Source organism: Ruditapes philippinarum, unplaced genomic scaffold (assembly GCF_026571515.1).
Source record: "Ruditapes philippinarum isolate M1 unplaced genomic scaffold, ASM2657151v2 ctg1018_1_1_1_1, whole genome shotgun sequence".
In the NCBI taxonomy this organism is placed as follows: Eukaryota; Metazoa; Mollusca; class Bivalvia; order Venerida; family Veneridae; genus Ruditapes; species Ruditapes philippinarum.
The window spans coordinates 404,684-427,167 of record NW_026857866.1 but is presented as its reverse complement, the minus strand read 5'-3'; the positions used below and the strand labels follow the sequence as shown (position 1 = coordinate 427,167).

Sequence of the window (22,484 nt, the reverse complement as noted above, 5' to 3'; positions counted from 1 at the left end):
GGTTGTGATCAGTAATTTCTGAGAAAACTGTTACAAAATTTTATTCCCCACCATGCGCTGCTGAATATTCACCATACTACCTTGTATAACCTGGGTTTGCCAAAAATTCTTAATGTTGAAAACATCCTTATAACTTAAGTAATGGACATTTGACAAGTTTCCTGATTTACAAACAAAGGATTATAATACATCAGCTAGGTAGTTCCATTAGTTCATACAAATTTATTTTAGTTCAACTGTGTTGGATGCTATAACCTTTTTGAAACACTCGAATCTGTTCTGGAACGAACCAGTACTTGGCAATGAGTGTAACTCAAGGAAACAATGGCTTGCTTCCAACAGGGTCTGAACCTAATCATCCAGCAATCCTTAGATTACTTACTAGTCTGATGTGTTAACCACTCGGCCAATGGAGTTCCAATGAAGTATGAGGTAGAAAGATCAACCAAAACAAGGTTGCATGGTCAAATAAGAAATACTAGTTTACTAGGGAACAGAGAGAAACAACAATGATAAAGATTTAACCATTTAATTTTCCACAGATCTTATAAATAATTCTCTCACTCTCTAATATACATATCTCTTATATGTAAACATCATAAATTATAGTATATACATATGATTTAACATAATATAACAACTTTTACTCATTTAACCCGATATAACAACTTTTATATATCCCCACAGAAGCTTTCATTCAGAGTTAAAACAATTTACACAAAAAAGTTAACTTAAATAAAGCATGGTATTTTGGTATAAAACATTACAGCTTACCTTCCTTCTACTTTCATCTGTAAAAGGCAAGAACTGTACTGTCAAGCCAATTACTAGACAACTACCACCCGTATTTATCTATTTCACACAACTCGCAAATGTAAATAAATTGTACATAAAATCAATGAATTTAATTTGGTTTCAAGTTTTTATTTAAATTAAACAAAAGGACATTAAGACCTTAGATTGCTCATTTGAGATCCATTGCTGGAAAATATCACTCTTTAATGCACTAGGTCATTTGGATACATTGGGATCATCTTAAACAAAAGGGATATGATTATGTAACGTAAGTAGAGGACCACTAGGCAATGCTACATTCTAAATGAGTAAGCTCTACAATAACTGGAACTATCACTGAATGTAATAAATACCACCCTAAAACAGCTTTTACTCACCACCCTAAAACAGCTTTTACTCCTAAAACAAAACTCTTCATAAACAAGTTATAATCAAATGCAAAAACTTCAGGCTTCTATTATTTTTATTATGTCGAAGGTGTTTCACAGGTTAAGGTCATTATTGAATTAATTAATATGAAAGTTTGTTCCTGATTGTTGTTTTTTCCGGGTATAATAGGGATTATATCAATAAACTGCAAATAAAATTTTTATGAAACATCGTTAATTGAAATTTTAAATCGTATTCACTTCAGGTAGTAAAAGATTTGTTTGTCCCTGATGGTAAAGGTCACACTTGAGTTACTTCACAAAAAATCTGAGCTCTGGGCATTGTAGTTTCTTAGGAAATTATTTCAAAGGATCTCATTTTTAAGTGTCCTTAAAGTGTCTGTGACCAGCACCTATGTGACATGCCTCGGTATGGAACCAATTAAATCTTTTGTACAGAGCCACCTATCGATCATTCCTGTGAAGTTTGGTCAACATCTATCATTTGGTTAAGAAGATGTTGTTTAAAGACATTTTGGATAACACAACATGATCGACAATGGACATCATGCTATCACAAAAGCTCAGCTTTGAATATTGTGCTTACTTGAGCTAAAATTTAAGTGCACTCTTCTCTTTTGCAACTGACATTCTGTTCAGTAAGAATATTTCAATGCATAAAATAAAGTGAATAACATGTTTATGTATATTGGTTTAATACAAACCAAACAAAGCAGAAACAATAATTATTATTTGAAACAAAAATACTTTGTCATAACAGTATACCCAATGAATTTTACTTAAATGATAAATCTACATAAATGCAAACTAGAGACTACATAGAATACAAGATATTGACTGCCATAGCACTCAATGACAGTGATTTCACATAAACATTTACAATGAAAATACACTTTCAAAACATTAACATACAATGCAATGAAACAAATGCAAATGTATCTTAATGACAGTTAACGATATACAGACATCTTACTATTTTACATACACTGTATGCATAAAATGAAAGACTGGAATATGTGGAATACATACTTTTCTTGGCCAATACATTGGGGAAGTTCCTGACTCACTTTTTGTTAATACAGTTTAATAAATAAACCAACCATAAATAAGAGGTGATAACTCAACAAAATTTGGTAGAACAAACCCTTCATACATTATATACATTTAGCAGAACATATTCAAGGCTAAGCTCTCTGCAACATTGAACTCTGACCGCAACATTCACCTTTGACCTATGTTACCTTATGTTCATTATCACATGCCATATTTAAAATGAAGCAAAAATGCTGAAAGGCCTTGTCTTTTCTAGAAAATATACCTTCTCTCTGTGATAAGTTGCTTACAATATAAATTCATTTTCTATATCATAAAAATACAAATAACCCAAAACATACCATAATATTAAACAATATTCTTCAATAACCACTGTCTTGCAACTATGTATGGCCTGAAATAATATTAACATGTTTAATTGGTTCTTTGTCATATGTACAATTCTGCAAAACATAAAATCTTAAATATCAACATTCACAGTTTTACCATTTAAATATAATGAAATTTATCAGCATTCAAATCACAGGACATCTACTGTCAACATTACATCTACAAACATATTGTGAGTAAAAAAGGTTTTTAATTACATTTGTATGTGAAGGTAAACTCTATAATTTCTAGATTTTTTTTTCTTGGAAAAATGACTATTTCTAAATCATGATTGGCATAATTAAACAAGAGGACCTTGATGGTCCTTTTTGCTCAACTGGCTATTCAAGCTCTAAATGTGAGTAACAACTAATATTGATAACTATAAATGTTAAGCCTGTATAAGGTCAGAATCTAGGTCAATTAATGCATCAGAATAGGTATGGAAGTCACTGGTTGCAATGGAAGTCAATGGTTATGTAAGTCAATGGTTGCTATGCAATGACTGTTTGCTACGGAAGTCAGAGCTAGGTTGCCACTGAAAATTAGTAGTTGCTTTGGAAGTCACTGGTGATATGCATGTCAGTGGTTGCTTTATAAAGTCAGTTGATGCTATGGAAGTCCTTGGTTGCTATGGAATTCACTGGTTGATTATTTTCAATTTTCTACTACCCTTTGTTTAATGCCGGATATCTAAGTTTTATATCTTTAGTTTTTACTAAATACATGGAAAACCTTCTGGGCAGAGCCAACTTTGACCAAGGCCTATAATTTGACAAACTTGGAACTAGACGCTGTTTCTTGCCATATGATATATCTAAACTTTTGCCTTTATGGTTTAAATTAAGATGATTTTTAAAAGTTTTACTATATACATATAGAAAAACCCAACACCATCTGAGGTAAGGTCAGTTTTGACCCCAGTGCTATAATTTGAACTTGGTAGTGGTCAACTAGAGGATGTTTTTCAATGCCAAATATCTAAGCTCTAGGGTCCATGATTTCTGAGGAGATGATTTTTTAAGTTTTTTAACTACATGTATATACAAATAATGGAAACCCAGGACTATAATTTGAAAAACTTGGTAGAGGTTTCATGCAAAATATCAAAGCTCTAGCTTAATCATAGTTTCTTTAAAGACTTTTTCAATTTTAAACCCACAGACATAATTAATTTGAGCAGTCTAAATGGAGTTCTAAAAGATGCCATTTGCCAAACAGCTAAGTTATAATATGCCTTTCCTCTGATTCTTTTCCTTACTTTTTCCCCCAGTTCATTACCATGGCAACCACACTTCAACATAGAATTGAATTATTTGAACAAATGGATAAGAGATTCAAGCAGGAAACATCGCGTCCAAGTTTCGTCATTATTGGCCATGTGATATATTATATGAAAATCTGTTTGAAATACAATTTAAACAGGCAGACAGACAAACACCAGACGGTTTATGATGTCATACATGAGCTCACAAAAAGAAGTTGAACAACAACATTTTCAAATAGTCGTATAGCATAATAACTCCATATAATGATCCATTCCAAAAAAAACCAATAATAACACAGTTTTTCACAATTTTTTTTAAAATTCCATAATATAGACATTGCATTTGGTTATCAACTTAAGAAGAATATATTGTTAAATCATATTGTTTACTCCGTGGCTACATTCACTCCAATCAAACTTTCTGACTGTTCTTTATCAACGTCCCTCATCCTGCAAGAAGAAAAAAAATATTTTAATTGTATTGAAAATACAGCTAATATTTAAACCTACTTGCCCCTCACCCATGTGGGTTCAAATCCTGACAGGGACCTTGGAAGCTTTATTGTGAGGAAGTTTACCAGCTATTTTACTGAATGTCAGTGTTTTTTTTTCAATTTCTACCCATGCCTAAAATCATACTTGGAGGGGCGCCTGAGGACTAGAAAAATGCCATATGACCATTTACAGTTTTGATGCGACATAAAACTTGACAAAATACAAAATATAAAACCATAAAAACAACAACAAAAAAAACCAGTTCTTTATGTATAATGTTATAATTACAGTTTGTTCTAGAAGTTCACACCAGTTGGAGCATAAAAACTAAGTTTGACATATCTAACAGTCAATCACTGATGATAAACATTTAGTTATTTCGACTGCTTTTTAAAACAAATCTTTATATTCAAATAAACATCACAGAAACAGTGGAAATAAATATTAAGCAACTAAACAGAACACTGAAACTTTCAAATGACACAAAGACATCCAGAGACATGCACAATACATTGATCTGAATGCAGAAAGCATATTTGTTTTCTTTTTAAAAAAGTGCAAACAAAATATAAATAAGCTTTATGCTCAAATAAATGACATGCCCCCTCCTTTGACCCTTGTAATCTTAATATTTGAACATTTGTCCTCTAAATGGGTCTGGCTGAAAGTGCATGCCCCTGTGAAACATGGAGACTACAGGTGCATGGGTTTTTGTGTTATAGCCAAGTTTTGTAACGGAAAGCTAAAGACTAAACAAGGGGAACATGATGGCCCTTTATTGCTCACCAGAGGATATGGTCTGCATGGACATGACTTAAATTACCACAACATTCCTTGTTTATTTGAGGACATTAAATCACTTGCCCCTAACTGCTTAGGTTCAAATCCTGCCAGGTATCATGAATTTCCTCATGTAAGGAGAATAACTAGCTAGGTTGTACTACTCAAGTGCACATTGAATCAATGTACAGAGCAGGCACCTTCTTTACCAAGCTTCCTTTATTAAGCTAGAAAGAAGTTACAGAGGAGATTTTTAAGACATTTTTACTGCTTAAGTCTATTTTTATGATATGTTTACTATTTAAGTCTTTGAAAACTAACTGACCCTTGGCAAGGCCGTTTTCGACCCCAGGCCCTGTGTTCACTAAGAAAAGATCAGGATCAAGTGATCCTGATTTTATTTTCATTGTTTATTGTTACTTAAATTAATCTTGTTTTGCTAGAATTAAATGCTAAATTTTCAAAGTGTAAAAAATTGCTATTTCCAAAGAAACCAATTTATTTTGGGATAAAATCAACAAATAACAAAACAAATACAAAAATATTCAGATCAAAATTAGGATCAATTTTAGGATCAGGATCAATATTTGGATCAACTGTAAAATGCCCACATCTTGCAAAAATAACAATAAATTCATTCTAAAATTTCATAAACTTGCTATTGCAAATCCAATGTTATCAATAAATATTAGATATTCAATTGATAAGGATAAACAATGAAGAATATTAGAGCTTTTATATTTGATCCTGATCTTGATCCTGATCCTTAAATCTTTGTGAACACTGGGCTGGGGCTTAATCTATATAATTTTTGTAAAGCTCTATAAAGCAATGCTACATGCTCTGGGCATTGTAGTCTCCCACAAGAAAATTTAAATGTGTTTAAAAGGACAACCCATAACCCTCAGTAAACCATGGCCATAATTTGTCTTACATGTAGTAGAGATCCTTTAGATGATGACAAATATCTAAGCTTTATCACCGAGGTTTCAGAAAAAAAAGATTTGTTGAAAGTTTTTACTGCACTTATACATATAAGGAAAACCCATGACCCCCTTTGCAGGGACAATGTTGATCCCAGGACCATAACTTCAACAACCTCGGAAATATCCACTAGATGTTTCATGCAAATGTTACTAAAACTCCAGCCCTTGTGGTTCCAGTATTGAATAATTTTAAAAATTTTACTCTTATTTTTATTTACGGAAAACCCATGATCCCTGAGGCAGTGCCTATTAACCCTTTCCCCCATGAGCATATTGTGAAAAATGGCCATTTTCACTGAAAAGCCTCCTCTAACAAGTTCAAACTGCTATGAAACTATGAAAAATACTTCAATACTAATCAAACTTGGCACAAATGTTGACTGGACCATTGCCTTTGTAACGACATGCTCAGTCTTAAATTTCCTGTTACCATGGCAACGAGGGGACATCTCAAAATTGCCAAAAATCACTATTTTGCCTCGATTGTTTCCATCAAAATTTATTTCAAAGTGCTGCCACTTCTCAAGGGATTGAGATAGAGTCAAAGGCTTTTCAGCGTTGGTTACACGTTACCTTATCATCAATCTGGGGTCATTTACAGCCTCTCACAAGTCCAAAAATTTCTTGGCGATGAGGGGGAATCCGCCCCCCTTCAAACCCCCCAAACAGAAGGGGGCACATCCCCCTTCTGGCAACCCCCTGATGTATTATTTGGATGGGGGACGGCGCCGAAAAAATGGTCACTTTTTTTTACAACATTTCTCAAACGAAAATCAGTGTTTGGGGTCTAAATAGGACATTTTTTCACTGTTTGAGGCCTCAAAAAGGGGGGGGGGGGTCAAAAAGCCGTCGAAACACGCTTATATAAGCACGATTATGCACGATTTAGATATAGATCAATTAAATCTTCTTACATGCCACATAAAAGAAGATTTTAAAAAATTTTGTTGTTAAACAATACAGCTAGGATCATTCCTGTGTAGTTTTCTTTGGTTTCAAAGGGTATGTTGTGTAAAGAATGTATTGCTGACAAATGATGGATATAGGGGGATTACAAAAGCTCATAATAATAATAATATGTTGTGCTCAAAAAATCTAAAAATAGCCAAAAAGTATGCAGTTTTATTTAAATATTGTAATAGTTAAACTGATCTAGCATAACTATATAATGTATAACTTATTTAACAATCTCCCAATGTACTAACTAAAGGTGCAGTGCAAACATGCAAACCTGATTTTTCTTTTCCACGGACCAATGCCATCCACCATACTGTGTGAAAATATAATATATACCTAACTGAATAAATCAACTAAACATGAAAAAAATTACAAAAGAACCCAATGAAAGCAATGTACATGCAAGCAGAAGTTGGGTGTGATAAATATCATAATTCATTCTGTACTACTAAATTGTGCTGAAATGACTAGTTTTTACAAGGAATCGCTTAAAATTGTAACTAAAGAGGGTGGCATGACGGCCCTAATATTGCTCGTCTGAAGATAAAGGTTCTAAATTATAAGGAACATTAATTTTGTTAAATATAAATGAAAAGCAGATATATAATATCAATGATAAGTTCATATCGGCATCTGAAAAAGTGCAAATGTAAAAAAAATTGGTTGCTATGGAAAGTCAATTGTTGGTATGAAAGTCATGAAAAAAGTTATAAAAAGTTTTGCTTGTATTTTAATTTTTGGTTGGGTTTTACATTGCACCAACACTGTATATGTCATAATTATGTCGACTTTTCAGCATTACTAGTCAAAGAAGACCTCCGGTGTCCCACCATGCATTACTTTAGCAACAAACAGGCACTGGAGTAGAACCACAAACCAGCTAGTTGAATAGCAATCTCAAATGAAAGAATCCAATTTTAACCACAAACAAACTTGGATGATTTCCACTTGCTAAATATCTAAAGTCTATGCATTGCACTTTCAAAGATTATTTTTAAAATTTTATTATTAAAATTCTATTTTAGCTTCTGTGACCCAGATATACCAATTTGAACAAACTTGGTAAAGCTTTATGCAAGGAATATTTTCGCCAAGTTTTATCAAATTTGGTTGTATGATTTCAGAGAAGATGTCATTTCAGTGTATTGTAGACGACAGACAACAAATAATCAAAGAATCAGTGATGGCAACAGTTCAGGCTGTCACTTTGTGACAGGTGAGCTAAAAAAAAGACATAACCTTAAAGCCTGCACAACAAGCTCCTGTGCATATTGTGCGGTATTAAAAAAAGCTACAGTGTGTTCTTCTTGCAATACATTTTTCTGTGTATTTAGAAGTGCTGTGATTTTTGAATTTTTGAGTATGTCACAATAGAGGGTGAGTTTTGATACACATAAAATGCTGACAAAATAAGAAACAAATATGTTGGTTTCCCAAACAATTCTCAATACTTAAGCTTGAATGGCATGAAACACTGGTTAACCAAAGTGTAATTTGACACAATTATAGCTTAAATATTGATTAACTGCTATGTATTTTGACTTCAATATGGCTTGAATACTGTTTAACTGAAATGTAATACTACAACAGCTTGCCTTAAATACAGATTATCTGAAGTATAACAACGAGGCTAAGCAAATACAACATCAATGCTGAAGTATATATTTATTCTGCATGCGCGGCTCCAGGGGGTGGGGGTCCCTGGGATTCAGTTAATTAATAAAATAAGCATAAAATATGATATAACATCAAGGTATGGATATCACCTTACTTTCTTTTTCCAATTAAATCACATAAACATTTAACCCAATGATATCAGGAATATTTCTTCGATGCTCAATGTAGTTCAAAATATTCTTATAAATTCACTTTTTATTAGCATTTTAGAATGGCAATATAGAGTGCATTATAACAGTGCATGTTTGTAACATAGCTTTTCATTGGATAATTGCAATGTTTATATACACAGATGTTGTCAATTTGTGAAGTTTGCTGTATTATAAAATTGTTATAAATATTCCTGAAAGGTTATATGACCGTATGTATATTTGCAATATAAATGTCATATAATGTAATTTATAAAAGTTTGGAAATTTAACCTGAGACACTCACGTCTATAGTAAACTAATAAAAAATCTTTGACTTTCATGTTATAATATAATGGTGACCACATTGTCATGGGAGGTAATCCTGTAAAAATTGGCAATTATCCATCAACCAAAACATATTGGTAATAGCAGGTCTTCTTGGTAGCCATATTTCCTTATGCAAGTCAGTGGATGCTGAGAAAAATCCTATATGTCAAGTTTCATGGTTAAAGAAAGCACATTTTGATTTAAGCAACGATATACATATACATATCAAACAAGATGGCCAAGCCCTAAATTGATCACCTGAGTGCAATTACTCCAGAGAAAAATATTTATGTTCAATTTTAATTGTTTTTGTAAAGTACCACCAAAGGTTCCTTTTTGTTGAATATCATCAAAATCTACTAGCCTGAGTGTAGTAGACCATCACAGGATTATTTCTGTAAAGTCTTATCACAAATTGGTGATGGATTTTTTGTATTTTATAATTTAACACAAAAGCTGATGAAGGGCAGGCAATAGACAAAGGGTGATCACAACACAGATGAGCTATAAAGGCTGTACTAGGCCATCACACACATGTATAATAAATTAAATAAAACCTTTCTTACCTAGAAATTGGAACAACTCTTCTTGAACATAAACAATGTAGAATTTTCTTAACTAGTAACAACACTGGATCCCAGGACTCAAAATGTGTCAAACAGCTGACAGCCATAAAAGCTACAAACACGGGAACCGATCCAAGATAAAACAACCAAGTATATGAGACCTGCGTAGAATAGAAATTTTATGAAATTTACAACAATATTTCATGTGGTCATTTGCATTTGTTAATCACTCTCCTTGATAGGAATGTTTTCTCAAATGACGATAGACATAGAGAAAATACTGTTTCTTTTTGTAACAAAAGACATAATTAAAGTAATTTCAACATGATGACCTGCTTTATTTCCTGAATATAGAACATTTCCTTAGTTATAATTTCTGAAAAATCTAAATGAGAGCACCGCAAGGCAGGGCACTGTACGCCCGAATGAAAACTTGTTTCAGTAATCAAAAATAATCTTTCAATTAGCTAAGAGACCTTGGTTCAATTGTTCCATTGGTTTGAAAGATTCAAGACAGACGCAAACTTGCTAACAGACAGTTGGACAACCAGATGCAAAACAATACATGCCAAAATTGTTTTCAGAGGTAAAGAAACTAGATGTATCACTAAAAGTAATCAATACATGTATATAATAATTTGTCTCAAAAGGGAGATACTAGTAATTATAATTCAAAGGGAGATAATCATAATTCAAAGAAAGAGAATCCTGATGATGCTCATTGACTACCTGATTAAATCTATCTGCAATGGAGTATTTGTTGGTTATCATAGGTTTATATGGAGAGTTATAAATTAATTAAATGTGTTACAAATTTGAAAGTTGATGTTAACTAGAAATAACCATAACTCATTATTTAATGTGGTAAATACAAGCCTAAATTATCATCTCATTCATCAATAAAAGAAGATAGATATTCCAGTTATAACATTATTATATTGATTTGTGAGGGGCAAAAAAAACCTTGTTTCTAAGACATACTGCAGTATGCAATTTCGCTTGCTAAGTCTAACTCGTAACTTTACTACAGACCATAAGTTATATTATGAAATGTTGAACGGCAGTTTAAACATACACTTGTGTTCACATAAATAACAAACTGCCGACATTTTAAATATTGCTTGCACATAACTGTACACATTAAATTGTATATCAAAGATATCTACTCACCCCTTTTATAACAACATCAGCTATCATAGACAATGGTGTAACTAGACTAAGTGCCGAAGTTGCTATAAGTGATGATGTCAAAAAACAGCCCCTGAAATATACAATTTCTTTGATGTTATTTATGGCTTATTACCAAAATTTATTATTTGTTGCTTTTTTTCATTTTTAACTTTAAAACTTAATAAGCTCCTAGTACATAAATGAAAGAAGAATTGGTAACTTGATCTAAAAAAAGAAAGTTCTTGAAGAAACTACAATATGGCTAAACTTTATGCAATGGATGCACCCCTAACCTGCCTGCACATTTGTGAATGAAACTCAATGCACATCAATAACAAATAATAAACTAAAGAACCACAAAGACGGGGCAATATACTCTGAGTAATCAAAAACATCTTTCATCTAGGGAAGAGACCCATTTATGAACTTGTCGGAAAAATGTTCAATCTTTGTTATCCTTATAGTAACTAAATGATTCCAAGAAAACCAACTTGCACTAAGAACTAAACCGAAATGTGACCAGGACATTGAAACCTGGGTAAGTATAATAGCTTTCCTTATTCTTCAAATTTTCGAGATAATAAAGAAACCAAGTTTACGTTATAAGAAACATAAGAACAAAATTTCAACAACATTATTTTTTCCAATTCAGAAACAAAGCACTTACCAGAGCCATAAAAATTCAGAGAGGACGGTACCAACTAATCCGTTTATCACGATAAACAATATTTGTTCACTGTTTGGCCACTGGAATGTTTCAATCTTTGAATAGTGAAGTATTAAAAATCCTGGCCACAATAAAATTGATGTAAATAAGCCTACAAAACCTGAAAAAATACAGAAATAAACCATAAAGTCAGAGTATTGCAATATTGATTAATAATGGATTTATCATGTTATTGTACAAGAATATATAACTGCATTTTAATGTATAATTATAAGATCATTTAATCTTTTTTTTGAGGTGAGGGCTGGCCTAGTGGTTAAGGTGTCTGCCTCTCAACCCAGGACACATAGGTTCGAGCCCTATAGGGGTCACAATCATGTTTCCTCATTTGACACCAGTACTGGTTAGTTCCGGGAAGCAGACTCAAAAGTGATTAACATTAGTTGCAAGAACTTGTTTCACAATCAAGCTAAAATAAATATGTTTAAACTAATCTTTCTATATCAAAGGCTTTTTAAAAATCAGTCACAAACTAATGGCACTGACATTAAAATGTTGTAGACTATGACACATTGATAAAACTGTCTCCAGAGTTGTTTATCCCACTACTGATTGAAAAAGTTTATTATTTCAATAGATGGATATATATATATATAACTTAATTAGTTTACCAAAAAACAATGGTATATCAAGTTTATCTTCATGATCAACTTTTCTTCTCAAGCCAACCAGGTAGATGGCGTATAATATAGCACTAGATAACGCCCAGAGAGCTCCAGCTGGTATTTTATCTTCAAACTTTAGGTCTGATACACTCACCATCACCACACCACCTATACTGTAATATAATAAAACTTGTATAATAATTTGGGGACCTTTCTGTTGAAAATGTGTCAGAGTTATATCGTATACACATACATGCACAGTGCGTTTACTGGAGTGCAGGTTGGCTCATTTTTGCTGGGGTTTACTTAATGTGACGATAGAGAAAGGGATTACAATAGAAATATCATATTCAGATGCTCGTTCATTGGTTACTTTTTTCTGGGGTTTCATATTGTGATAACAGATAGCATGTTTTTTAATTTTGCCATGATACTAAAGAGAAAGAACACATTAAGAGTAAAACAAAACCTGAAAATTCTATTTAATATGTCAGAAATATTGCTTGACTATGCTTACCAAACGGGTTATATGATTATCACTTTAAGTTTATAAAGCTATATATTTGATAATATTTCTGTCTGTGAATTGTAAAATTGTTGTTTATATTCAGGGATTTTTCTATCTTAATTGGGAAAAGGCCTTAACCTCTTGATTTTGAGAAGAGTTATCATTAAAATTGCTAAATTGGAAGTAACAAAGGTGATAAAAGTTTAGTTTCTTTTTGGGAAAACTGCATAATTTTAAAGAAAATTTCTACTGGAAAGTTACCTTTTATAGGCCACTGTTATATTAAGGGAAAAGCCCTGATATCGTGATTAAAACAATGACAGAATACTAGAATGAAAATGTGACTTAAAATCCAACAAAACAAACAAACAAAGATTATTTTTGAGTACTTAATATATTATAAATGGGCCTAAATAAAAATTTTAAATAATGTCTTAATTATTTTGCTTCGAAAAAAAAAATGTATTTTATAAAGTTTAGTAACGTTGTGTGAAGTAATATCTGACAGTAAAACAACCAACCTGACAAGCACAGCAACAAGTTTAGAAAGACTAAATCTATCGGCTGATGATCCTGGATATATGGCTGCACATATCAGTGTAAATAATGATGATGTTGATGACAGCACATTTACAACACCAACTTCTGTATCATGTAAGGCAATTTGGTATGCATAATTACCAAAGAACCACTGAAAATATCAAAATTATAACAAACTGATAATAAATGATATTCATATTCAAACACCAAGTTGTCTCACAGTCACAGTTTTCACGCATTACCAACATTAATTAAGAAACAAGAACCTGTCTTTCAAAGTTTGGTAAAAAAAAAAAAGAAAAAAAAAAGAAAATGGTTTTGCACTGATGAAGGCATATAGCCAAAAGGTATGCAATAAATAATTACTGAATGTTCGTGTTTGTGTGGCTTGTCTGTTTAAAGTTTGGTAAACACATATGACCCCATACCTATGTATCATAAACCTTGTTTACACAAAAAAGAGTAAACAAGAGCCATGTCAACATGGCCATCCCCCGCCGAATGTGTTTGCTCATTGGAAGAATGTACAAGTAGTAGAGCAGAATAATTCCATTTTAAGAGGTCTTTTGGTAATGAAAACTGATGACTATAGTGATTACAGATTTGAAACCTATGTGAATACTGATGGCTGAAAATAACAAAGGGCAATAACTTAAAAATAATGCAGGGTAGGTTATCATTCTTGTGTGCTGCATCCCTCCTCAGTAAAATCTATCCACCTATGAAGTTTCAAGTTGATACCTCAAATACTTTTTGAGAAAAAAATTGAATTGAAAAATTAAGTATGAAAAATAACAAAGGGCAATAACACAAAAATTATAAAAGGTAGAGTTATCATTCTTGTGCACTGCACACCTCCTGAGTGAGATCTATGCACCTATGAAGTTTCATAATGATATCTCAAAGGCCTTTTAAGTTATGCTCTGGACAAAAATTAATTTTGAAAAATAAAAAAAGGGCAATAACTAAACAATTATGCAGGGTAGAGTTATCGTTCTTGTGAACTGCACTCTTCCTCAATGAGATTCATCCACCTATGAAGTTTCAAGTTGATACCTCAAATACTTTTTGAGATAAGCTCTGGACAAAATAGCATGAAAAAGAACAAAGGGCAATAACTCAAAAATTGTATAGGGAAGAGTTATCATTCTTGTGCACAGCATTCCTCCTCAATAAAATCTATCCACCTATGACATTTCATGTTGACATCTCAAACACTTTTGAGTTTTGCTCCACTCGGGTGAAAAATAAGGTATGAAAAATAACAAAGGGCAATAACTCAAAAATTATGAAAGGTAGAGTTATCATTCTTGTGCACTGCACACCTCCTGAGTGAGATCTATGCACCTATGAAGTTTCATTTTGATATCTCAAAGGCTTTTTGAGTTATGCTCTGGACAAAAATTAATTTTGAAAAATAACAAAGGGCAATAACTCAAAAATAATGCAGGGTAGAGTTATCATTCTTGTGCAATGCACTCCTCCTCAATGAGATCCATCCACCTTTGAAGTTTCAAGTTGATACCTCAAATACTTTTTGAGATAAGCTCTGGACAAAATAGCATGAAAAAGAACAAAGGGCAATAACTCAAAAATTGTATAGCGAAGAGTTATCATTCTTGCGCACAACATTCCTCCTCAATAAGATCTATCCAACTATGACATTTCATGTTGATATCTCAAAAACATTTTGAGTTTTGCTCCACTCAGGTGAAAAATTAAGTATGAAAAATAACAAAGGGCAATAACTCAAAAATTATGAAAGGAAGAGTTATCATTCTTGTGCACTGCACACCTCCTGAGTGAGATATATGCACCTATGAAGTTTCATGTTGATATCTCATAGGCTTTTGGAGTTATGCTCTGGACAAAAATCAATTTTGAAAAATAACAAAGGGCAATAACTCAAAAATTATGCAGGGTAGAGTTATCACTCTTGTGCACTGCACTCCTCCTCAATGAGGTCTATCCACCTATGAAGTTTCAAGTTGATAACTGAAATACTTTTAGAGATATGCTCCGGACAAAAATGTCGGACGGAAGGACGGACGGACGGAAGGACGGACGGAAGGACGGAAGGTCGGACGGACGGAGACTATTTCTATATCCCCTGCCGAAAATTTTCGGCGGGGGATAAAAAGTAAACATTGTGGTCCCTGTGGTGCCATGCCTGAGTGGTTAACTAGTATTCTAAGGATCTTGGGTTCAATCCACGTCAGGGGCAATTCTTGCAAGTCCTTGTTTCCTTGAGCAAAATCTTTACAATCATTGCTTAGTACTAGTTGGTTCAAGGAACGGTTTTGAGAGTGTGTATAAAAGCTTATAGCTTCATACACTATCAAACCTAAAATAAATTTAGGTATAACTAAGTGAATAGTGATTTAATTGTTACTTACGATAATAGAAAACATAAAGGCCATTTTTGCTACTTGTTTAATGGTGAGCTTATTTAAAGCTCGTAACCTCAGTTCCTCTGCTCTGACAGCAGCCGGGTAAGAGAGTCTTGCAATGACCTGTTCCTCGGCATACATATCTGTAGTTACATGTTTACATTTGATTGTAATCAGTCATATAATACATCTTTGTTATTCAGATAAAAGATTACATTTTTTGTATTTGATTTTTATATGATACATTCAAGAAATTCTGAGTTACCATTTAACATTTTAACATTTAGAATATCTCTTAACATCACTTACACTTGTTGGCATAGAACAACCTTCATTTCAGGAGTATTTTAGCCATATATCAAACTATACATATATTGTATCATGTTCTAATAGGTAGCCATAAATCTGCCCCTTGGGGTGTCAGTGGCCATGTGGTAAAGGTCAATGACTTCAAATCACTTGCCCCTTGCCACTGTGTGTTCGAATCTCGCCAGGGACTTTGAATTCTTTCCTGTGAGGAAGCTATCCAGCTAACGTACGGAATGTTGATGGCACCTGAGGTTTTCCTCCACCAGTAAAGCTGAAAAGTTGCCATATGGCCTTTACCGTGTTGGTGCTCATGTAAAGATTGGTGTAATAAATTTTCACTAATTTATAGCTACAAATATCTCTGTCAATCAATTAATAGCAGTATTTGGCATCGTGCCATTTTTACTGAATAGAAAAGAATAAGAAATAAAATCAAATGTAAATGTTACTACATGTAATTGTATGGAGCAGTCTTGTAAATACATACCAGTTAGCTGCCTAACCTCCATTAGATTGTTAAAACGCACAGACCTGTCACGCAATTCTGAAATGTATATTAGTCATAGAAGTGTTTGTAAGTAAGTAATCTTAATTATATATATGTATACAGAGTTACCTGGAGGGTTATCAAAAATTCATTTGATTTTGAATCAGTTATAATATTTCATCAAACAGCGTGACTTATTTCATGACACATTCTTGACATTTGGCTTATTTCATGCCAAATTCCTTATAGATGACTTATTTGATGGAACAGCTACATTGTATATATTTGACTTATTTCATAGACCAAATATATATTTGACTTATTTCACAGAACATCTTAATAAATCTATGTATTTACTTTATCACATTGAATATCTTAATATTTGACTTCTCTCATGGAACATCTTAATTTTTACTTAACTCATGGAACATCTTAATAATTAACTTATCTCATGGAACATCTTAAAAGTTTAATTATTTAATGGAACATCTTAATAATTTACTTATTTCATGGAATATCTTATAATTTACTTATTTCATAGAATATCATGAATATTTACTTTTTCTCATGGAACATCTTTATATTTAAATCAATTAAAACATTTTCTTTATCACTTAAGGTTTTTTCTCCTCAAATTCACAAGTGTTTTGGTTCTTAATATATGCTGTATTGATTTGATTTTTATCATGGTAAATGTATGTTGTTGTTTTTTTAAATCATTATTTTACAAGTCAGATATTGAACATAAAATGTCAATTTTTACCTGTTAATTCATCCAGTTCATTATTGCTGTTATTCTTGTCATCATACCTTAGTGGTACATATATTGGCTCAGTCTGTAATGTATCATATAGAAGATTTAATAAACAACTGGAACGCTCACCTGAGATTCAGAGTATGTCCTGGTTAGTGTCTAATAAAGGCACATTATGCCGCAGAAACCTAAATTCATCAGATTTTTTTAGAAAGTCATACATGTGTTAAATAATGTTTTAATAAGGGATTCAGAGCATGTTAGATGTTGAACAGTTGAGGAAAGTAGCACTGATTGTGCAGTCATGTGCAGAAGTAGCAAAATGTAAAAGTAGTATTTTGACTTCCATAGAAAATACAAATTTACTGTAATTTTACCAATTGCCAACAAGGAGCAAAGATAGTTCATCTATATGGCAAATGGGGCCAGCAACTTAATTTACCCATGCAACCTGGGTGCAGACCTACATCAACCAGTGCAGGCCAGTTTCATTGTAATTGATCATGACATCCTTTCTGTGCTCATTCAAACTATACCACTGCTCTGGAATGGTCAGAAGTAACTAGCAGTTCCTTGAACAAGAGGGCCATGATGGCCCTGAGGTCGCTCACCTGTATATAAGACCCCCAACCCCCAACGTTGCAGGGCCAATTTAACCCAAGGGCTTTTATTTGCACAAACTTGGTAGACACCCATAAGATGTTTCATGCAAAACATCTAAGCTCTAGCTCATTGGGCTTTTTAAAAGAAGATTTTTTTAAAGTTTTTACTATACACATTTAGTTAAAAACAATGACACCCTGGGGCCGGGCCAGTTTTGACCCCAGGGCTTTTATTTGAACAAACTTTGTAGACACTTACTAGAAGATGTTTCTTGCTTAATATCTAAACTCTAGCTATTTGGGTTTTTTCAAAGAAGATTTTAAGTTTTTGCTATACACATATAAAGAAAATCAATGACCTCTGGGGCGGGGCCAATTTTGACCCCAGGTCTTTTATTTGAACAAACTTGGTAGACACCTATTAGAACATGTTTGATGCTAAATATCTTAGCCATAGCTCTTTGAGTTCTTTAAAAGAAGATTTTTTAAGTTTTTACAATATGCATATAAGAAAATCAATGACCCCCCCGGGGCGGGCCAATTTTGACCCAGGAATTTTATTTGAACAAACTTGGTAGACACTTATTAGAACAATTTTTATGCTAAATATCTTAGCTCTAACTCTTTTGGTTTCTTAAAAGAAGATTTTTTAAGTTTTTACTATATGCATATAGGGAAATCAATGACCCCCTGGGGCGGGGCCAATTTTGACCCCAGGGCTTTTATTTGAACAAACTTGGTAGACACCTATTAGAACATGTTTGATGCTCAATATCTTAGCCATAGCTCTTTGATTCTTTAAAAGAAGATTTTTTAAGTTTTTACTATATGCATATAGGGAAAATCAATGACCCCCTGGGGCGGGGCCAATTTTGACCCAGGGCTTTTATTTGAAACAAACTTGGTAGACACCAATTAGAACATGTTTGATGCTAAATATCTTAGCTCTAACTCTTTTGGTTCTTTAAAAGAAGATTTTTTAAGTTTTTACTATATGCATATGGGGAAAATCAATGACCCCCCGGGGCGGGGCCAATTTTGACCCCAGGGCTTTTATTTGAACAAACTTGGTAGACACTTATTGGAACATGTTTCATGCTAAATATCTTAGCTCTAACTCTTTTTGTTCTTTAAAAGAAGATTTTTTAAGTTTTTACTATATGCATATAGGGAAAATCAATGACCCCCCTGGGACGGGAGCCAATTTTGACCCCAGGGCTTTTATTTGAACAAACTTGGTAGACACCTATTAGAACATGTTTTGATGCTCAATATCTTAGCCATAGCTCTTTGAGTTCTTTTTTAAAGAAGATTTTTAAGTTTTTACTATATGCATATAGGGAAAATCAATGACCCCCCGGGCGGGGCCAATTTTGACCCAGGGCTTTTATTTGAACAAACTTGGTAGACACCCATTAGAACATGTTTCATGCTAATATCTTAGCTCTAGCTCTTTGAGTTCTTTAAAAGAAGATTTTTAAGTTTTTACTATATGCATATAGGGAAAATCAATGACCCCCTGGGGCGGGGCCAATTTTGACCCCAGGGCTTTTTATTTGAACAAACTTTTTGGTAGACACTCACTAGAAATGTTTCATGCAAATATCTAAGCTCTAGCTTCTTATGGTTTTTTTAAAAGAAGATATTTAAAGTTTTTTCTTTCGGTTGCCATGGCAACCAGAGTTCTGCATGGAATTAAATTCTTTTGAACAATTTTTAAAGGTGACCACCAAAAGGAACATCGGTCCTGTGAACGTTTGGACTGAAATTGGCTTAGTGCTGAGGAGATGTCATTTAAAGTAAAAGTTTACGGGACATGACGATGATACGAGTTACCTCCTCCTGTCGCGTTGTGACAGGTGGGCTCATGATGTCGGTGAACAAGTCGACTATTCTTAGTGCCAAAGTTGTACAAACCTCCTCCTGCCATATTGTCAATGGACTTTGAAAATATTTGAAATATTTGATACTATTACAAAAACTTTAACGTAAATTCTAAGTCGAAAAAGGGGCATAATTCTGTCAAAATGCTTGATAGAGTTACCTCCTCCTGTTTACAGGTTGGGGTCATGATGTGTGAACAAGTGTGCAAAGTTTCAAAGCCATATGTCAATGGACTTTGAAAATATTTGAACTATTACAAAAACTTTAACGTAAATTCTAAGTCGAAAAAGGGGCATAATTCTGTCAAAAATGCTTGATAGAGTTACCTCCTCCTGTCTACAGGTTGGGGTCATGATGGTGAACAAGTGTGCAAAGTTTCAAAGCCATATGTCTATGGACTTTGAAAATATTTTGAACTATTACAAAAAACTTTAACGTAAATTCTAAGTCGAAAAAGGGGCATAATTCTGTCAAAATGCTTGATAGAGTTACCTCCTCCTGTCTACAGGTTGGGGTCATGATGGTGAACAAGTGTGCAAAGTTTCAAAGCCATATGTCAATGGACTTTGAAAATATTTGAACTATTACAAAACTTAACATAAGTGGTTACGCCGACGCCGACGCTCGGGTGACTGCAATAGCTCTACTTATTCCTTATCAGGTATAGTCGAGGCTAAAAATGAAGGCAGTTTTTATACTGGTAAACTGCTTTACGGTTTGACGGGACAGTGCGGGTGGCTGAAATGAGCTCTGATCAATTGAATTCAATGCGCTCTTGCCATGATTCTGATAGTAATCTTACAACACCACCTGTATACTAGTTAAATATAATTTAATTCAAATGTTTCTGAAACTTACCAATAATTCTTCAGAAATCTATCATACCATTTTTCACCAGATTGCAAAACCTAAAATCATATATAGAATAGAAACAAAACTTAACATTATGAAATCTTATATATTTATATTATGTAGAGCTGTCATTGACTAAGTGCAAAGCATATCAACAATATATAAATATGTTGAAGAACAAATATCGATGAATGCAAATATATCGATAATTACTAATATTACTTGTCTATAATTCACATTCATACCGTTTAAATGATTTTAATTATTATTATAATATAATTAACCTGTTCAATATAATAATGATGTGACTTGTTATACACTCTGAAATTTGTTTTATAATATATTTTAGCTCTCCCCTAATCTTCAGATATTCAAACTTAAAAATTAACTACACCGTATACATATTTTGTTAAGGGACAAGAGATTGAAAGATATAATACAGTAATAAGCAAATTAATGTGAAAAAATACTATAACAGTCATTGAATTAGCACTAGCCTGGTGGCCCGCGGCAAGTGTAAATTAGTTCGGGCTAGTGTAAATTTAAAGAAAATTTAGTTTAATATATAGTAGATATAAATTCAAAACTGGAATTCGGGCAAGTAAATTCAAAATCTTAAAACTTCAATGACTGCTATAATAATAATAATATAAATCATTCTAAAAATTACCCCATTCTTCCTGCATTGATTTCGCCAACGGCCGCCAGAATAGGAAAAGCCAGTAAGGTAGAGAGTGAACATAGCTGTCTTGAAATAGGTGCTGAAGTAAGGCTTGTCATAGTGTTCATTCTTAAACAAGTACTGAAACAATAAATATCATATTATAATTTATAATCACCATCTGCACTGAAAACTTGCCCATTCTAAATCATTAGAAGGACTTATTTATGAAACAGAATGTTTATAAATTTATTTGTTTTAAGGGATTCTATAAGTGCTGGAAGCTTCTCAATGCCCGTTAGTATAACAAACATGTTTATCCTCACAGAGATTTATGTATCATCAATTCAATAAATATGCTAAGATAGGCAGACTTTAGTCTATTTCACTGTTTTATAAAATCACAGGCATTTACTCTCCGAGGGGTGATTGAAAATGGCCAATGGCAATGACCTTGATCCAAGTGACCGAAAAATCCACCCGATGTTAGTGGACCACTATCTACCAACCCAATATGAAAGAGATCAGTAAATATTTATAGTAAAAAGTGAAATGGGGTAAAATGGGAGAAAATGAAAATCACAGTTATGCCCCTTGTGTACTTTGTATTGTTAGGTAAGTGTATGGTGTTTGAAGCCATTGGGGAACAGACAAAACTTACGATATATCCAACTTGTAAGAATAGGCTAACCATACAAGGTCATATTATCAGAGTGCTAAAAGGGAATTAAGTTGAGGAAATTTAAAGGCACAGTATGTAATTTGCCAACATCATTGAGATGATTGACTTTATATTGGTAAGTAAATCATGAAGCCATTGGTACAGGTAGAACCCAAGATACATTCAACTTGCCTGTGAGGTGCTCTTATTTGGGTACGTTAGTGGGTACTCTATTGTTTTCCTAACCATGTAAGAGAAAAAGTAGCCACATAAGAGCTTACTGAATAAGTAACCTCAAAGGAAAATTACCAATACCTATTGTTCCCATAGCCACATAAGTATCTATATGTTTGAATGAACAGATGGTTTAATTACTATATGCCTGGGAGATATTAACATAAATAACGCATTTGTCAACTCAGAATGAGGTCAACCCATATCAAATCTACAAATAATTAGGAAACAACAACACCCAAAACCAGACGCTGAGGCTTTGTCAAATCCTGCTAATCCAAACATTTTCTCTCTATTCTCACCATTTA

At 33.1% G+C, this 22,484-nt stretch overlaps 1 protein-coding gene across 1 annotated transcript; it reads right to left on the bottom strand.

Moving 5' to 3' along the window:
• Positions 1-515: 515 nt before the first annotated feature.
• On the bottom strand, positions 516-22,191 carry LOC132751288 (solute carrier family 35 member F5-like). Its single transcript, XM_060741449.1, has 13 exons — positions 22,135-22,191; positions 21,291-21,422; positions 20,627-20,644; positions 17,292-17,364; positions 16,448-16,585; positions 15,739-15,875; positions 13,324-13,493; positions 12,301-12,467; positions 11,630-11,789; positions 10,963-11,053; positions 9,793-9,953; positions 7,366-7,404; positions 516-4,323 (listed from the first exon to the last, which is right to left on the bottom strand). The coding sequence occupies exons 1-13, from the start codon at positions 22,189-22,191 to the stop codon at positions 4,260-4,262; spliced, it is 1,407 nt and encodes a 468-aa protein (XP_060597432.1). The 3' UTR covers positions 516-4,259.
• Between the last annotated feature and the right edge of the window lie 293 nt (positions 22,192-22,484).